The sequence below is a fragment of the Staurois parvus genome, unplaced genomic scaffold (assembly GCF_062004578.1).
Source record: "Staurois parvus isolate SC_StPar_1 unplaced genomic scaffold, SC_StPar_1.0 ptg000334l, whole genome shotgun sequence".
Classification (NCBI taxonomy): Eukaryota; Metazoa; Chordata; class Amphibia; order Anura; family Ranidae; genus Staurois; species Staurois parvus.
In genome coordinates this window covers 5,425,065-5,443,235 of record NW_028318130.1, presented here as the reverse complement: position 1 = coordinate 5,443,235, position 18,171 = coordinate 5,425,065, and the positions used below count along the sequence as shown (strand labels likewise).

The following is an 18,171-nucleotide window of genomic DNA, read 5'->3' as shown; positions in this document are numbered from 1 at the left end:
TTTACATGAAAGTTATAGCGTTTCCAAATGGCGGGAAAGATACTGGAATTTTTAATTTTTATTTATACTAATAATGGCGGCGATCAGCGACATATGGCGGCGATCAGCGACATATGGCGGCGATCAGCGACTTATGGCAGGACTGCGGGACTGCGGTGGACATTTTGACACTGGGGGTGAACTGACTTGGGGTCACTGACATCCCCAGTGACACCAATACAGTGATCAGTGAAAAAAAAAAACACTGACACTGTACTAATGGCACTGGGGAGGAAAGGGTTAACATTTTTAGAGTTTACTGTGTGAGGGGAGTGTTTTACTAGGAAGCGGGGAGGTGTGCTGGAGGGAGGCAGGCTGATCGAGGGAGAGAAACTCTTCTCTCTCTCTGCAGCTTGTCACGAGCTGTCAGAGAACTGACACAGAGCAGGGCTGTGTGTAAACAATGCAGCCCTGCTCTCTGTCAGCGATCACCGCGAATCCCGGGGAAACAGCCGGTAATTACTGGCCGTGACCCGGCGGCTGACACCCGCTGTTTTGCCTGCCCGTGCCGCCGTGCAACGGTTTTAATGCGGTGGCTGGGCGGCAAGTGGTTAATATGGAAGCACAGGTATAGATCATAACTCGCATTATTGCATGCATGGAAGCTATCTAGGTGCATATTATAGATTGGACATATGCTGGACAGTGTAGTATCTCCATGCTTGATATGAAGTATCTTAAATGGGACTCTGAGGGCTGTTGTTCGTTGTAATATTTACAATTATTATATATTGGATTTTTGTCATCTGTTACAAATATCTTTATCCGAATAAATGCATCTCTCTGGAAAAGAACTGTTGGACTAGTTGCTGAGGCAAAAGTACATTTATAAATGTACACACATCATTATCATTCATCCTCCTTCATGGTATAAGTCAACAGATTTGTCTTATGAACTGTTTCTGTGTGGACCTACTGTATATTAATAGAAGACAACACAGACCTGCTATTCTTCCAAGGCAGCTTAGCACCCAGGGAAAAATCAACTCATATGATTTATTTCTCAACACGTCTGGTGGCCTAGTCTTCGTGCTGATGTAACCACATTTGTAGCTGCTAATCATGTGTGTGCTCAGAATAAAACACCCAGACACCTTCCCATAGGCCTTCTACAACCCATACCCAGTAGAGAGAGGCCTTGGACCCACTTGTCTTTTGATTTTATTGTGGATTTACCTAACTCCCAGGACAATACAGTTATTCTTATGGTGGTTGGTTTTTGAAAATGTCACATTGCTTTCCACTAAAGAAGTTGCCTACGTCTAAAGAACTGGCATCAATATTGGGAGGTCTTTTGGTTACATGGGTTACCTACAGTTAACATCTTGGACAGTGGTAGCCAGTTTGTGTCTAGGTTTTGATGAGCCTTTTGTGCACAGTTGGGAATTCAGCTTTCCTTCTCATAAGCATATCACCTGCAGTCCAAATGTGCCTCGGAATGGGCCAAACAAGCCTGTGAACAGTTCCTATGTTGCTATATTTCAGACCACCACAACAACTGGTTGAACCTGTTACCTTGGGCGGAGTTTGCTCACAATAACGCTATCAATGCTGCCTCCTAAATATCTCCACTTATGCAGACTATGGGTTCCAGCCATCCATGTTGCCTGATATGTTCATTCCCACAGGGAATTCCTGCGTTAGAGGAACCTCTTCATGAACTCTGTTCCACTTGGATGCAGATCCAAGAATTCGTGCAATGCTCCAGAGAGAGGTACAAACTCTATGCTGATTGCCAACGCCTACCTGCACCCTCTTACCAGGGAGAGGATCTGGCTATCTTCCCATAACCTCTGACTCTGTGTTCCCTCACTAAAACTGGTGCCTCGGTATATTTGGCCTTTCTGCATACTCTGTAGGGTTAACTTAGTGGCATACATATTAGATCTTCCTCCCAACATGCGTATTTCCAACTTATTCCATATTTCCTTATTAAAACCTTTGCTGTGTAGCCGCTATACCACCTCGGTACTAAGGCATCTCCCAGTTCAGGTTGACAACCATGAGGAATATGAGATACAATCTATCATTGACTCCTGTAGGTTTTCTAAAATTCAAAGGGAAGCTCAAAGGCACCTACATCCCAATTGGCAACATGCAAGAGAAGGGAGGAGGGGATACAAAGGGAGATAGAGAGGAGGAGAATTAACTCCTCACTGGAAAAAGAAAGTAAACAGGACTTTAAAGGTGTCAACGATAATGAGAAAATTGTAACTAAAAATATAACATTTCTTTCTTTAGTTTCTTAGTATGTGTCTTCCCTCTGAGGATTGGGCTTCTATGTAGCCTTGGTTTATTGCTGCCACCTCCCCCTTTGGGATTGAGGTAAATTTCAAACTATTTCCATCATGATTGTTCCTACTATTGGTGGGTTGATTGGCTTTAACTGATCCCTGCTTTGAATTCACTACTTATATTTTGTCTTAGTGTTCTACTTTGACCTGTATCTCTGGCCTTTTTTTCCCTGATGTATTGCTACTAGTATGGCTGTGATAAGTAGTGTTCATCGAGTAGTATCTTTTGATATATCTCCATCTTAAAAGGTATATACACAATAAGGTTTTTCTGCTTTAAGCTGTTAACCAAACCTAGAATATTGGGTGGCAGTTGATTTTCCTTCTTTGTATATTTTTGTAGTTAGCCTATAGGTTCCTTCACCAACCATTTGAGCTGTCTTTATGTCCAGGCTGATCTAAGAACCTTTAAACTACTTACCAATTGGCCTACAGATAATATGTACAATTGAGCCAGTTATGCAATTGCTGGTAAGTTATCCTTCACCAATTTTTGAGATATGTCTATGATATATAAAATAACATGTGTTTGGTATTAATTTACATATTTTGGTTATCTGATTTGTTAAGATGGTTATTGTTATATTTTGTAATCGGAATGATTTGTTGTTGTTGTAGGTGTTATTTCATGTTGAGAAATAACGCACCTGATATAGATTACTGAATAAGTATTATCACCAAGTTTGGATACTCTAATGTATATTTTTTATATTTGTGAATTGTAAACTATTGAAATAAATGTTATATTTTTTGTTGCAATTTTCTCATTATTGTTGGCACCTTTAAAGTCCCGTTTACTTTCTTTTTCCAGTGAGGAGTTCATTCTCCTCCTCTCTATCTTCCTTTGCATCCCCTCCTCCCTTCTCTTGCATCTCATAGGTTTTGCGGACACATACAATATTAGACAATATCTAATTCACTGGAGGAGGTTACGGTCCAGAGGAATTCTTTTGCTGCTTATCCTCGAAAGTTCATGCTCCTGTCATCCTCTGTGCTTTCCATTTATGTTTCCCCCTCAAGCTTGGTACCCCCCAGAGGGGGAGGGGTCGTAAGGAGAGGGTACTGTCAAGGCTGGTCTCCTGCTACCTAAAGAGCAGCTCTTTTTTTACATTGCTTAGAAGATGCTCAACTGCCAGTTAATTACCAGTCATTCGTCTCCACAGTGAGTCACCTGGATACCATTACCTGCCTCATTAGTCCAGCCTACAGCCAGTCCTTTTTGCTATTTTAGCAGCTTAGCTCATTTCCTTCTTGCTCTTGCATGGTCTATGATCTCCAGTGTGTTCCTGCCTGTGTTCCTGTGTACAACTCAGTCTGGCTGACTTCTCATCCAATTCCTGTTCCTGATTTTTTGCTCCTGACTACACTGATTTATGGTTTCCAGAGCCTGGCTTATCTGATTACCTGCTCTGGCATCCAAACCCTGGCTTTTGTTTTGACTTTGTTCATTTTAGCCATTTCATTAAAGGTGTGATTTTCTGTCCCTGTCTGGTTTATGGTTTTTGACAGGTATCTGGGCAAGATATGCAGGAGGTTTCATTGGATCTAGTGATCCCTGCTATGAACCTTCAGTCTCCTGGGAATGTATAGGATGATTCCTCCCCCTGCCCAGGCTGTCCTGATTTCTGAGAATTGAGTCTAGCTGGCCTGGGGCAGTCAGTGCCTATTTCTTTGATGTTACTTTCAACTGCCTTTAGAGGCACCATTTTGCCTTTTGAGACCCTTTTCCTGTAGTCTCCATTCTGTTGTCAGAGATTTGTGCATTTGGGTGTGCTTTATCCTCTGTGTGTCAGAAAGAGGCCATTGCTGGAAGGCTTGAAATTCTCTTGGAGGTTCAGCACCCCTTGCCTTTAATGAGCTGATTGTTCTTAGTTATTTGGATGAGGTTCCTGCCCCTCAGTCCATGGCTATGGATGATTTGCTTGATCGAGATTGGTCAGATAACTTGTAGTACCTGCATGTGGTTCCCCCTAGCACATTGTAGTAAACCCACCAGAGATCCTTGTAGACAGGCATGCTAGTCCCTCTGTTTTCCTTCTGTGTTTTTCTTATTTGGCACTCCTGCCTATTTTTGTTGGTGGTGGAGCTACTTCTTGCATGTGTTGTCCTATTTGTTTGGCAATCTTTCTGACTTAACTTAGTTCTCTTGAAGCTGTCTCAAACACCTTAAATTATATGTCATCTCCTTTGGGGTAATATGCTAGATATTTCTCTATCTTAATTATCTCATACAAGATTGAATGGTTGTCCTAGATATCCCTATTCCTTCTTCTTCCTTCCAAAATGCCTAGGGTCAGAAGTTAAAGCTTGGGCATTTTGTCATCCTTAAAGTGGTTACACACTGTTATTTTTTTTTTTCCTTCAACTATTGGACTGAATGAAAAAGATTCCTGAATCCACACAAGCAATGTGGATGTAGGAATCATCCCCCGCCGTGCTCCTCTTTTGTCAGAATACATTGATCAGCACTGCAGACATTCTTTTTCTAGAAGTCCATTAAAGGACATAGGTCCCATCCTTCTGTGTATATTGGCCTTATCAACTGCTTCACAAAATGGGGACATGCTGGGTGGAGGAAGAGTTTAACAAGGATTGGCAATCAATGTCTTTTTTCTGTTTGACATTGTCCAAGCCTCTTGTTTGTGGAAGCACATAATCTGACTTCCACAACCACTTTACAACCATACTATAGCCAAAAGATGGCTACAGTGCAGCTGCTCAGTTCTGGGAGGATGTCATATGATATCCTCCCAGAACTCGCCCCCCGCGCACCCCCAGTGGTGCGCACCCAGCCCTGTCAGTGATCGCTGTGTCATTGGACACAGCTGATCACATGACAAAGGTAAAAGGCCAATCACAGTGGCCTTTTACCACATGATCAGCTGTGTCCAATGACACAGCAGATCACAAAGTAAATACAGTTGCCGGTTATCAGCAGCACTTTCCTCATGCTGTCGCAGCATGAGGAAAGCACTGCCGATAACCGGCAAATGTCACAGAGCAGATCTGCACTGATTATCAGTGCCCAGTAGTGGCACCCATCAGAGCCCAGCAGTGCCACCCATCTGTGCCCAGCAGTGCAACCCACCAGTGCCCAGCAATGCCACCCATCAGCTCCCAGCAGTGCCACCCAGCAGTGTTGCCCAGCAGTGCTGCCCCAGCAGTTGCTCTCATCAATGCCCAGTAGTGCCGCCAGTCAGTGCCATCAGTCAGTGCCACCAGTCATTGCTTTCAGTCAGTGCCACCAGTCAGTGCCACCCATCAGTGTCGCCCATCAGTATCCATTAGTGCTCATCAGTGCCACCTATCAGTGCCCATCATTGCTGCAAATCAGTGCAGCATTATCAGTGCCTCCTCATCAATTCCAACCAGTCCTGCCTCATTAGTGCCACCTCATCAGTGCAGCCTATCAGTGCTGCCTATCTGTGCCACCTCATCAGTGCCCATCAGTGCAGCCTCATTAATGCACATCAGTGATTGAAAAAATTACCTGTTTGCAAATTGTTATAATTGAAATAAAGAAAAACTTTTTTTTTCAAAATGTTTTGCTCTTTTTTTGTTTATAGTGCAAAAAATAAAAACCACAGTGGTGAATAAATACCACCAAAAGAAAGCTCTACCTATGTGAAGACAATGCTAAAAATTTCATATGGGTACAATGTTGCATGACCGCACAATGGTCATTCAAAGTGTAACTGCACTGAAACCTGAAAATTGGCCTGGACAGGAAGGGGGTAAAAGTGACTGGTAGGCAAGTGGTTAACGATATCAATTCACTGAAATTATAACTGAAAATATGTGCTCATTGAAAATACACTATACTTTGCATAAATTTCTCTCATATAACATAATGGGGTAAATGGAAGGTTTTTTTAATAGCCAGGATTCCAGCACCTATTATAGCTAGTAGGTTTTATTTGTGTTAGTAGTGAGGCATCCCTATCTTTAATGCTGGCCTCTACAATAGATTGATTTCTGATCACACAGGACATACCTAAATGGTTTAAATTAGAATTTAGTAGTTTCTTGTAGAGTCATTACTTATTCCTTATCTTACAAAGGTGTAAGTATATTTTCAATTTATGCATCAAAAATTATGCTTGTGCATATACCTTACATAAAGTCAGAGGAAGTATACAGTATAAAACCTATAAGTGCTTTTATAGCTAACTATATACAGTGCATACTCATTCTGCAACTTATTCTTTTAAAAAGTTTTTCATAATATACATATTTAAAAAAAAAAAAATAATAATTTGAAAACTGCCACATGTGACTTCTATGAGGAAATCAAATTGATCAAACTTTCATTATGAGAAATATTGAAGATGTCTCCCTAATACTGTAGACAGTTTACGTTGTAAATGCCATCTACAAACCTACAAAACCTACAAATGAAATGATCTAACTGGCCTTGTTCACTCTGTTATTTCTAAATAAAGTAATACAATACAATGCAACAACCCAAACAACATTGTGTTTAAACTTCTGCAAGTTGTTGAGTGAGGCTGTTGCCTATAATATCAAGTATGTTAGGACAAATTAGCTTGTTTTAACTAGCAGCTATTCTTTTTCACGCTTTTAATGAAGGCCAATGCCACACACTATAATACTTCTCACCTCATTACTACTCATAAAAGGCAATGATCCATTCAAAGCCCATATGAGAGATGTAAAAAGAGCCTAGCCACCCTCTCTGGCACACAGAAAATAGACGCTTCTCTCCCCATCCTTTGAAGTTGATCATTAGGATGTTTAGCAGATAAAAGAACTGAAGCACTTATCTGCATAATCTCATGTCTGACAAATGTTCATGTTTCTCCCTTTTCATTTAATTCTGTGTGGCTGGTGTCTAGCGTCAGTAGTTTGATTGTGATGGTTTAATGTCTGAAATGCAGCTTTCATTTAGCAAGAAAAAGGACATGCTTAAAATAAAGATAAATGAATGTGATGGCAGAGCGGAGCCTAAAACCTCAAAACCGTGCATTATTTCCATTCATTCTAATTCTCTGGAAACCAGGACTTGGTCTTCTAAAGACTGATGTAAACAGTGTCATTTTACCCCTTGCTGTAAACATGGCCGATCGCTTGTTACTGTAAACCCCAGAGTAAGCCTTAAGGTTTTAGACAAATGATTAAATAGATGTGGGAATGTATTTGTTGGTGTATCACTGGAAAATGCTGAAGCAGTTGTATGACTATTCTGAAAACTAGAAAAATATTTAGAATGGACTTGTCACATAGCCAGAAAACCATGTATGATTCCTATTTCTTATTTGCCTGGTAATAAGAATGGAAAATCCCAACCTAACTCCATGACAGACCAATCTTTCACCATTTCATCTTTCCTTATCAACCCCCTCCCCTCCAAAAAATCATCTGGGAATATAATCCATTAAAGAATATCTGAAACTCATTGTAGATATAGTTAGGAAGAAATAATGCAATAAAATGCAAAAAGAAATTGGCAAACAATAATATTCAGCAAAGCCAGAAAACCATGCATGATTCCTATTTCTTATTTGCCTGGTAATGAGAATGGAAAATCCCAACCTAACTCCATGACAAAGACCAATCTTTCACCATTTCATCTTTCCTTATCAACCCCCTCCCCTCCAAAAAATCATCTGGGAATATAATCCATTAAAGAATATCTGAAACTCATTGTAGATATAGTTAGGAAGAAATAATGCAATAAAATGCAAAAAGAAATTGGCAAAAAATAATATTCAGCAAATTGGGTAAATCAAAGTATTTATACAGATGGATACATATGGAGCAATATAATACAAAAAGGAAATGGACAAGAATACAATGTAAGCTACAACAATTTTTAAAGAAAAATTAAATGAGAAAAAGGGGCAGAAGATGAAACAGACAACGCAAAACAAATGGGGCGAAATTGCTAGGCAGGTATGTCCAAATGGAGAAAGCCTAACAAGCAAAGGCGCAGTACTTTTTTTATAAGATTGTTCTCTTTCTTTCCTTCTATCTATACTCAGTACAGTCCGTCTGAGCTTTAGCAACAAATACAGTATGTGGTCTTCCATGAGATCATGAAAGGCAACATTATGGAATGTCAGTGATGTATACTGGATATTGGGCTTTTTTTGTGATAAAACTGAATCATTTTATGTCTACTTTCTGAGCTTTTATAGACTGAAGTGAAACTATTGTATGTTTAAGGTTTTGTTTTAGATGTATATTATATGAACATGATGAGCATAGTGTAAAAATTCTATAAATTAGAGTGAATGGTGAATAAACGTTATTTATTACATATGTAGGTGCTGCTCCCTACTCAGATATATTAAACGGTGACTGTACCTTACATTTCCTATCTCTCAATGCAAGTGTACAGGTTTGACTTAGCTGATGAAAGACTCTCTATATGATTGAGTAACAGATTGTAAACAGTCTTTAAATGAAAATCAAGTTTTTTATTGTTTTTATAGATATGCACGTGTTAGCATCTGGCTTATGGTAAACAGTCCAAAGTGTTTCCTAAACCTTTAACAAAGTTACCTGAAGTTTATAATTTCATCTTAATTAAGGAAGCATCCACATTTGAGTATTATTATGCAGGTTTTGCATCATTCTATGTACTACTGCAAAACAGCTTGCTTTACAGTTTCTCTCTTTTGAAACTGACTTTTAGGGGAAGTAAAACATGACATATCAGATGCAGTCTGTCACTAACGTAGCAGTTCTGTCTTCCTGAATTGCCTGCAACATAGTTTTATCATCTGTTGGTCTTGCCAGTAGATCTTCTTTTTTTTAGTTCCTCTAACAGGGTGACAGTGCTATTCGTTCTTTAGTGAAATCACAGAGCAGCATTGTCACCCTGTGAACAGGAGAGTTTTGGATAGATATATAGTTTTTAAATGGACTGGGGTTTTTTTGTGAGTGTTGCATGGTTTGTTCCCTCCAACTAACTGCCACTTTTGCTAGACAGCCTATGCTGTTAAAGAAATTGGAAGATAACTGTCATTTCTTATTTTGCTATTCATTCCTCTTTTAGGCCTTGTCCACACCATATGTGCAGAAAAACTGATGGAAACTTTCACTTGCAGAGTTTACATCAGTTTTCATGTGTGCTTCAATTAGTTTTATACATGTTACAGATTCCTGTGCAGAAAAAATTTGCACGTGATACTATTGTTGTGGCGTGAATAGGGCACATAGAAAACAATTGATTTTGTTGTGCCCTTGCAGAACTTGTGCAGGAAAACTGATGGCTCTGCACCATGGTGTGAAAGGGCCCTTAGTCTATGGATCTGCAGACCCACTGAAAACAATATATGTTATACATTAAAAAAAATTAAAAAATAAACAAATGTGAAAAATGAAAACAATACATTGATATATTTATTTTAAATAAGCAACAGCAAGAAAATAAAAATGTGAATCTATCGCCCATTTTTGTTCAGGGAAATTAACACTAATAAACAACCAGAAATAAAAATAGTCAAAATATGCAGCTTAACAAACAGCTGGTTCGTTCAGTAAATGTCTTCCATATACACCCTTTTTTGAGTTTTCAATGGGTTTTAAGTTGAAATAATCTAAGGAGATACAAATATTAAAAAATCCTGTATATATGAACAGTCTATTAGGCTATATATGTGCAGATAGTGTATTTGTATTGTATATCTAAAGGTTTTATTTGCCACTGTCAGCTCTTCCCATCTTGAATCACAGATTTTCCTTGTGTCACTGAATGGCGACTGAATGTGTCAAGCCATGGCATATCAAAGGTCACATGTCAAGGCGTTGCATATTAAGAAAAGAAACAAGGAACATAATTTTATATATAACTTATCTGCTGAAAAGTATGTGTGAAAGTGCCCATAGCATTGACCTAGGCTGTAATGATAATGGTAGATTTATTTAATACAACATAAATAAGTAATTTTGTTAACAGTAATATGCCAACAGATTACAAATGACAGCAGGGAAATACATTTGAGCTGCTCAGTGATTTTAAAAATACTAATGTTACTATATTGTTGGATTGGTCATCTACTGCTGTTTCAGGGTCATTGATCTAATAGCTTGAATTAAATAGAGACTTCAGATAATCAAATGTGATGTCATATCATATGAATACAATTCAGGTCATACTTGTAAATCATTAAAATTTACAATACTAGTTTGTATTAAAGCTGTACTTTCTACTTATTAAAAATATAAAGTATGCTGTACTTTTTTGGTTTAAATACTTTTATGTGAAAAGAAAAATAAAATAAACAAATAAGCTGCTTCTGTTTATTTCCATATATTACAATATCACAGGAAAAGATATCTATATAAATATAACTAATACACAAAATGTGAACATGTTTATTACTTTTTGTAACCTTCTTAGCTGCAAAGGTTTGTTATGCATATTTTATCCTTTTTGATCATTTTCTGAAAAACAAGTTACAAGATTTATGACTGTACATAAAACCATAAAATTTATGACAACTAAATGCATGTTTTTTTATAAGTAAATAAAGTAAAACGTAGATTATTATGTACAACTGAATGTCCAAACCTGAATGGAAATGAATTTGTAATGGTTTCAATATTAATCTGGCTCATTTGTTTTAAAAAAAAAAGTAATAATCATTAACAATATTTGGAAATGCATTTATAATAAATACAATGATACATTGTCACTTTTTTTGCGCAAACACTTTTTGCATACACGCAACGTTGACATTTTTTTTAAAAAAAGCTAAAGCCCCAAAATAAATGCAAACTGTATTATGATAAGCAATTTTAAATTGCTTATGTTATAGTTTGATTAAATCCAGTTAATATTGTAACAAAAACAACCTTCAAAGGGGGTGACTGTTGATGTAAACGGCCCTTCCTGCCCAAACTTAAATTCAAGGATAGTTATCAAAACATGCCCTTTATGAATGAGTGATGGTAGGAGGAAGGGGAGGATACATTTCCAAGGAAATTGGTATTAACTGTCAATTATATTACTTTAAAAACATTAGCGCTTTTTGTTGTCTGCATACTAAAAGGGGTGCAGGTTAGTGTCCATTTTGTAGGTACAGTTAGGGGCAGTGCTTTGTTAAAATGCAAGAAACTGTTTATCTTTCTTATTTTTCTTAACTTTATTCAAATGTCACAAATGTAACACGTGACATTTTATTTACTATATATTCTATGTAGTGGCATTACAGTAACATAATGTAAGGTGCCGAATAGAGAACAGGGCACAGAAAAAAACAGTTGTTTTCTCTGTGCCTATTATTGAGCCTGTGTTGATCTGTGCAGATAATTGCAGCTCAAATGAAAAAAAAAACAACACACGTGCAATAAAAATTGCTTGTATCATTCATCTTTTAGATGACAAAAACAACCAATTTTTCTTTTATGTACATGTACAGTATTTGCAAGATTTTGGTAGAGTTTATGTTCAAGTAATCTGAGCTCATATGTACTCATATTCAGTGAGACAGATAGATGTGAGTGTATTATAAGCCTTTTAGACATATTAAAATGACTGAATGACCAGAGAAACAGGAAATCAGCAAAGCACCTGCCTGGAATTTGCTGGGTCTTGTATGGACTCATTACTACAGCTGCACCTGCATTTATGAGGGGGAGGAAGACAGCTTCACTGCAGGAGAAAGTAACAATTGTATTTAAATCGGATTGATAGGGAACAGATCTCTCCAGATTCATGAACTGTTACAAAACATCTTGTCTATTTTTAAGATAGATCGTAAATCAGCCCCTAAGTAATGGTCAAAGATGACACTATTAGTGGAAATTTTAATGTAGCTGCAGGATTTCCATTTCACAAATGTAAACTTCACAACAGCCACAGAATAGGCATTGGATAGCAATAACTGAGCAATGTGCCGGATCATTGGTGGGGGTCTGTATCCCCTGTGTTCTTTTGGCAGGCGTAGCACACGGGACAGTGGTTTTCTAGGGAGGGTTTGTGGTAGATTAAATCAGTTACATAAAAGTTTAAAAAGTGTTTTGTCGCTCCAAGCATACACTGCTATAAATACGCCAAGAATCTATCTTATAAGTGAAAGTTATTCTTTTTTTTATCTAATTTCCACAGTGAAACAAATCAGATAGTGACTGTGTAGGGTCATCCCACTTTTACTCTCTTGGTTTTGTTGTTGTTACTTGCAGGTTCCTTATCAGTTTTTTGTTAACTCGACAGGAAATTGGAAAGTTGTCTTCACATGTTCTTCCAAGACAGCTTTCATGCCAAGTCATTGTAACCTTCTCTTATGCACGGAAGATACCATATTAATTTGTGTTAAGGAAATAATACTGTAAAATATTGCTATATTTCTAAAAAAAACAGGTCTCCTAGTCATCTTGGCAAATAAAAGTCTTAAGTTAAACCAATAACACCCCTGATACTTAACCCTCTTCCACCTGCACATCTAACCAAACTCTGAAAATGAGCCCTGGACTCTCAATCCCCTTCGCACCCTAATCGAATATAACCCCTAAAGAAAACCTGTCAGTGTAAAATAATATAAATAAAAGTAGCCAGCAAATCATAAATTCTTACACTCGCCTCCCTGGCAGCTCATGTCTCCTACCTTTCTTCTGTTCTAGATGCCTCTGCTACAGCCTCCATTAATCTATTCAAAATTCAACACTTCTTGTAGGAATCATTCCTGAGTCAAGTAGTGATCCTAAGGTCAGAAGATGAAACCAGACACATTCCTAGAAGTGTCAAATGCTGAAGAGTCTTTTGGAAGCTAAAAAGAAGGCCTGAATCACTGAACCAGAAGAAAGATAGAAGATATGGCAGAAGATGGAAAACATGAACCACTCCTCACGGGCTCCTTATTTTGGATTTTTTTCCCCTGAAAGGCTCCTTTAAAGCAAAAAGTACTATAAACATTTAGACCAAAGTAATAGGTTTGTCTAATAGACTAGGCCTTCCTCTGTTCCGCAAAGCAAGGTCAGGAACAAGCTGGGTCAGCAATGGAAGATCAATTAGCAAAAGCAGGAACACAGGAACGCGGATCACGGGAAAGCTGAAGAACATCCAGTGATTAGCACACATCAGGATATCCTTTAAATAGGCAACTTGGTACCCATGCATGTGAATGTGCGCGCCAAGGTGCACTGGTACACAAATGCTCCTATGTGTCAGTGCACACTGGATACTAGCCCAAGCTCTTCTGTGTGCATTAGCTGTATTTGTTTCCTGACAATGGGATTTAAAAACAACATTATATTCACCTAGATGGATTCAGCATCGATCTAATGCTGCATCTGTCCACCACTGGCTCTGCAGTGAGAACTGAGCAATTAAACATGGCTGATAGCTTAGTTCTCCCCCTCCGCTCTGAGCAGAAAGCTGTGACTATGAGTTTCCCATTCTCTGATCTGCCCCTCCCGTGCTAACTGGAACACTGCCTGTGGAGGGGGCAGGAAGGGCTGGCTCAGGCTTTTGGCAGACTGCTGAGGGGCTGAGCCAGGTGCCAGTCCAGGTTTCTGGGTGGATCCTCATCATATGGTTGGGATTTTTTCAAAGCCTGAACCAGCTAAGTGACATCACCCCGTTGTTGACTGAAAACAGGTCACAGGAGTGTGGAACGGACTGCACTCCTGTGATCCATAGGAGAAGTACAACAAAAAAAACTTTTCTATACTTCTCCTTTAACCAATTCAATACCGGGCAATTTTACACCTTCCTGCCCAGGCCATTTTTCAGGTTTCAGCGCTCTCACACTTTGAATGACAGTTGCGTGGTCATACAACATTGTACCCAAACTAAAATTTTATCATTTTCTTCACACAACTAGAGCTTTCTTTTGGTGGTTTTTATTTTTTGCTAAATGAACAAAAAAAGACCAAAAATTTTGAAAAAAAACACGTTTTCTTTGTTTCTGTTATAAAAGTTTACAAATAAATAATTGTTCTTCATAAATTTAGGCCAAGATGTATTCTGTTACATGTCTTTGGTGAAAATAACCCAAATAAGGATGTATTATTTAGTTTGTAGGAAAGTTATAGAGTTCACAAACTATGGTATAGATCTGAAAATTGATCAATCCTGAAGTACTGACAGCCAATCTAATTTCTTGAGGTCCAAGAATGTCAGAACAGTACAGATATCCCCCAAATGACCCCTTTTTGTAAAGTAGACAGTCCGACATACTTCATAAGAGGCAATGGCGAGTTTTTTGAAGTTGTATTTTTTTGTCATAATTTTTCGGAAAATGCAAAAATTAAAAAAAATATTTTCATTATTTTTTTTTTACATACTGTCACCAGTGCAGTACAGCATCATCATATAACTGGCATGGCGGTGATCAGGGACACTGACTGGTGACAGTATGAAAAAAATATATATATATATTTTTTTTATTATTATTTTTTATTACAATTTTTTATATTTTTTTTAAGATTTTTTTTCATATTTTATTATGACCAAAGTAGTACAATGTTACCATAGTAACATTGTACTACTTTGGGGAAGTGATCAGTATTTTTTTTTTTTTTTTTTTTACACAATTTGCTTATAGCAAAGAATTACTTTGCTATAAGCAAGCATTTACCTGAATGAAATCGATTCATTCAGGTTTTTTTTTTGTGCTTAGCTGTGATTTGGCCACAGCTAATCACATGACATGTGCATGTGTTTAGCTGTGACCATTCACAGCTAGACACTAGTATACAATGGATGGCATGAATGAAGCCACCCATTGCATACAACTGTCATGTGACCTGCTGTGATTGGTCACAGCAGGTCACATGGTACCGGGAACAGGGGTCGGTACTCAGATCTGTCATCGGCCGTGTCCGAGGTATACGGCCGGTGATAGATCGTGCCACTGTGCAGCTCTGCAACCGCGCGAACTGCGCATGTGCGGGAGGACGCCAAATGGCGTACACCCCGGAAAGGTAATGCATTTTTGCGGCCGCCAAATGGCTTTAGGCCAGGCGGCAAATGGTTAATAAAGGTAACCAGATGTCTTCTGTGAGTGGATGATTTTCTTTGAATTTGTGCATGTTGGAGAGTGAGAATGGGCTCCTGGGTTTTGGCACAAGGCTAGTCTGCAGCAACAAGGACACAATTTAAATTTGGAGTCATAGGATGTGATCAGATCTTCTATCTAACTATAGACAAAAGTGAGGTCAATGCCTTGTTTTAAGGTTTGGCTAGAGCCTTGTTCTATGTGATGGCATGTTTTCAAAGTTGCTAGAACCACACAATGAGCAACATATTTTTTTTCCAGTGAAGCCATGCTGCTAGATGATCATAATATTAAGGCTGTCATATGACCTATGCTTTGTTGGATTAATGTTTCTGGATTTTTCAACATTTGACAAGTTTTAATATGTTTATATATTTACCTATAATTCAGCAGGGTAGACAATACTAATTTGCGTATAATTAAATAAAATCTATAGTATTACATTAATAATACACAGTTAAAGTTCCTGAAAGTATTTTTTATTTCATTTTTTTACAGTTTTGCTATTCCATATATATTCAATGTATTCAGCATTTTGATAAAACAAGATAGAAATCTAAGAGCCAAAGATCTGATATATGAAAGGTTGCTAACAGGAATGCATTGAGGAATCTTGATTAAGTCTGCCTTCACTTGCTGCAATTTAATTCTGGATTAGTGACTCAGGAAGCATTGGAGCAAGAGAGTCAGGGCCCCCCAACTATCATTAGGTTTTTACTGCTGTTTCCTTGTTTAAAATTTTTCCACACTTCTTGTCTGATGAAACTGTTGTCACTATGACAGTATATGAAAAAAATCTCTACAACTGAACCCCAGGCAGCTTTAAAAATCCAAGATCCCAATATTTTTTGAGGGGTAAGCATCAAATATTATGCAAACCTCTCAGTCTCAATGAATCAAAATTGATTGTAAAGTCCTAGACCTAAGTATAGTTTTGGAAAAACAAAATGTCACCTAAGTTTTTATTCTTGTGCTCCCATGGCAAGGAATGAGGGAAGCAGTGCTTACCAGGACAGCAGTAAAAACTTCACAAAGGGTCTAATTTCTTACCACTTTTTTTTCACAATACAGTAATGACAATGGCTCCTTCAGAAGTGGGAGTGGACAGTTCTTGTTTCTAAATGGAATAACTGCAGCAACACATGAGCACTGTCCAGTACAGTAGAACCTTGAGTCAAGACTCACGTGATAACCTTCCCAAAGAGGGCAGGCCCATGACAGCCTGAACCTTGATTGAAAAATAGCAATAAAAACAGAAATTGTACCCTACATATTTCCTTATGTTAGGGGTTGGACTGTGGAACATTACCTGTATACAGTACGAGGTGGTATCAAAAAGTTTTGAGACTAGTTTTGTAAAATGCCAACAAATGGCAGCACAAGGCTGCACACAAAACCACAGGTTGCACTGACCTTCATAAGTCAGTGTGCAAAAGACATCATCCTGTGTACATCTGCTATTTCATCACGGAGAGCAAGTTATAACAAAGAGCAAACGTGAAATTCTGTGTGAAATTGGGCAAATCTGCCACAGAGGCATTTGATATGATTCAGCAAGTTTATGGTGATGCTACAATAAGTCGTTTGAGGTGTTATGAGTGGCACGCACTCTACAAGAGCAGAAGAACATCTCTGGAAGATGACAAGAGATCAAGAAGACCTTCCACGAGCTTAACTCCCAAAAATGTTGAAGCCATTTGGCAACTTGTGCATGATGATCATCGGAGAACAATCCACAACATTGCGGCTATTGTCAGTGTGTCATACAGAACAGTCCAGGCAATCCTCTCATGTGATTTGAACATGTTCCGTGTTGCAGCCAAGTTCATCCCCAGGCTGCTGACCCAGTGTGCCGTGGATGGCCCATCCTTCGAGGATCATTAAGGGTGGCAAGACTTGGGTGTATGGGTTTCATGCAGAATTTTCAAGTTTGCTCTTTGATGAAATAGCTGATAACGCACGAAGTCAGAATAGCACCAGTTGCACAGCTCTCAATGTATACAGGATGATGTCTTTTAGCACACTGACTTATGGAAGTTGGTGCTCCTTGTGACTGTGCATGCAGCCTTGTGCTACCACCTGTAGGTGTGTTATAAAACTAGTCTTGAAACTTTTTGATACCACCTTGTATATACCATCTCTCTCTCTCTTTTGGATTTCCTTTCACTCTTATATCCATTAATAATGGTAAACTAGGGGCAGACTGACCATTTGGAAACTCGGGCACTGCCCGAGGGCCCGGGGTCAGTAGGGGGCCACATGAGATGCCCCTCATACCTTTATCATAGGCTTCTTTAAATTTGGGCAAGGACACAGGAGTCCCATGATCCCCTATTGCCCGGGGGCCCCATGAGTTGTCAGTTCGCCCCTGTGGTAAACATAACAAATGTGTCACATTGGAGAGATTTTTCCTCATGTTTTGTCCCAGAGATACAGCAGGGAATTGAGACTAAAATCTCTACAAAGTGAGGGAAATGTTACCACCAACAGGAGTCCCCTTTGGAAGATTACCATCGGCACTGTTCTGGTGGAAATTATAACATGCTGGATTACGTATAATTTGTGTTGCAGGGATAACACTGTTCAACAAATTTATATTTTTTGCCAGTTTTGGAAACAAAAGGATCCATTTCTTAATGAATTTCACATTCTGAGTTCAAATATAACAATGAAATTTGTCAATTGGCTCTAGTTTTTCTGTAAACGGAAAGTTTTCTACTATAGGCGTAATGACTACATAATGCACAATAATTATATAGATAGATGTCTTTCCACAAATATAAAGCAAGTGATATTGACTACATAACAAAGCCTAAATGGCATAATATATTGCATAGGATTACCAAGAAAAATTATAGCCATAAGCTAAG

At 38.4% G+C, this 18,171-nt stretch overlaps 1 protein-coding gene across 1 annotated transcript; it reads left to right on the top strand.

Annotated features, from left to right (window-relative positions):
• Window positions 1–16,846: 16,846 nt before the first annotated feature.
• Window positions 16,847–17,185, top strand: LOC149457128 (protein GVQW3-like). The gene has a single exon (XM_089684016.1). It carries the CDS (start codon window positions 16,847–16,849, stop codon window positions 17,183–17,185), a length of 339 nt encoding a protein of 112 aa, XP_089540142.1.
• The last annotated feature ends 986 nt before the right edge of the window (window positions 17,186–18,171 follow it).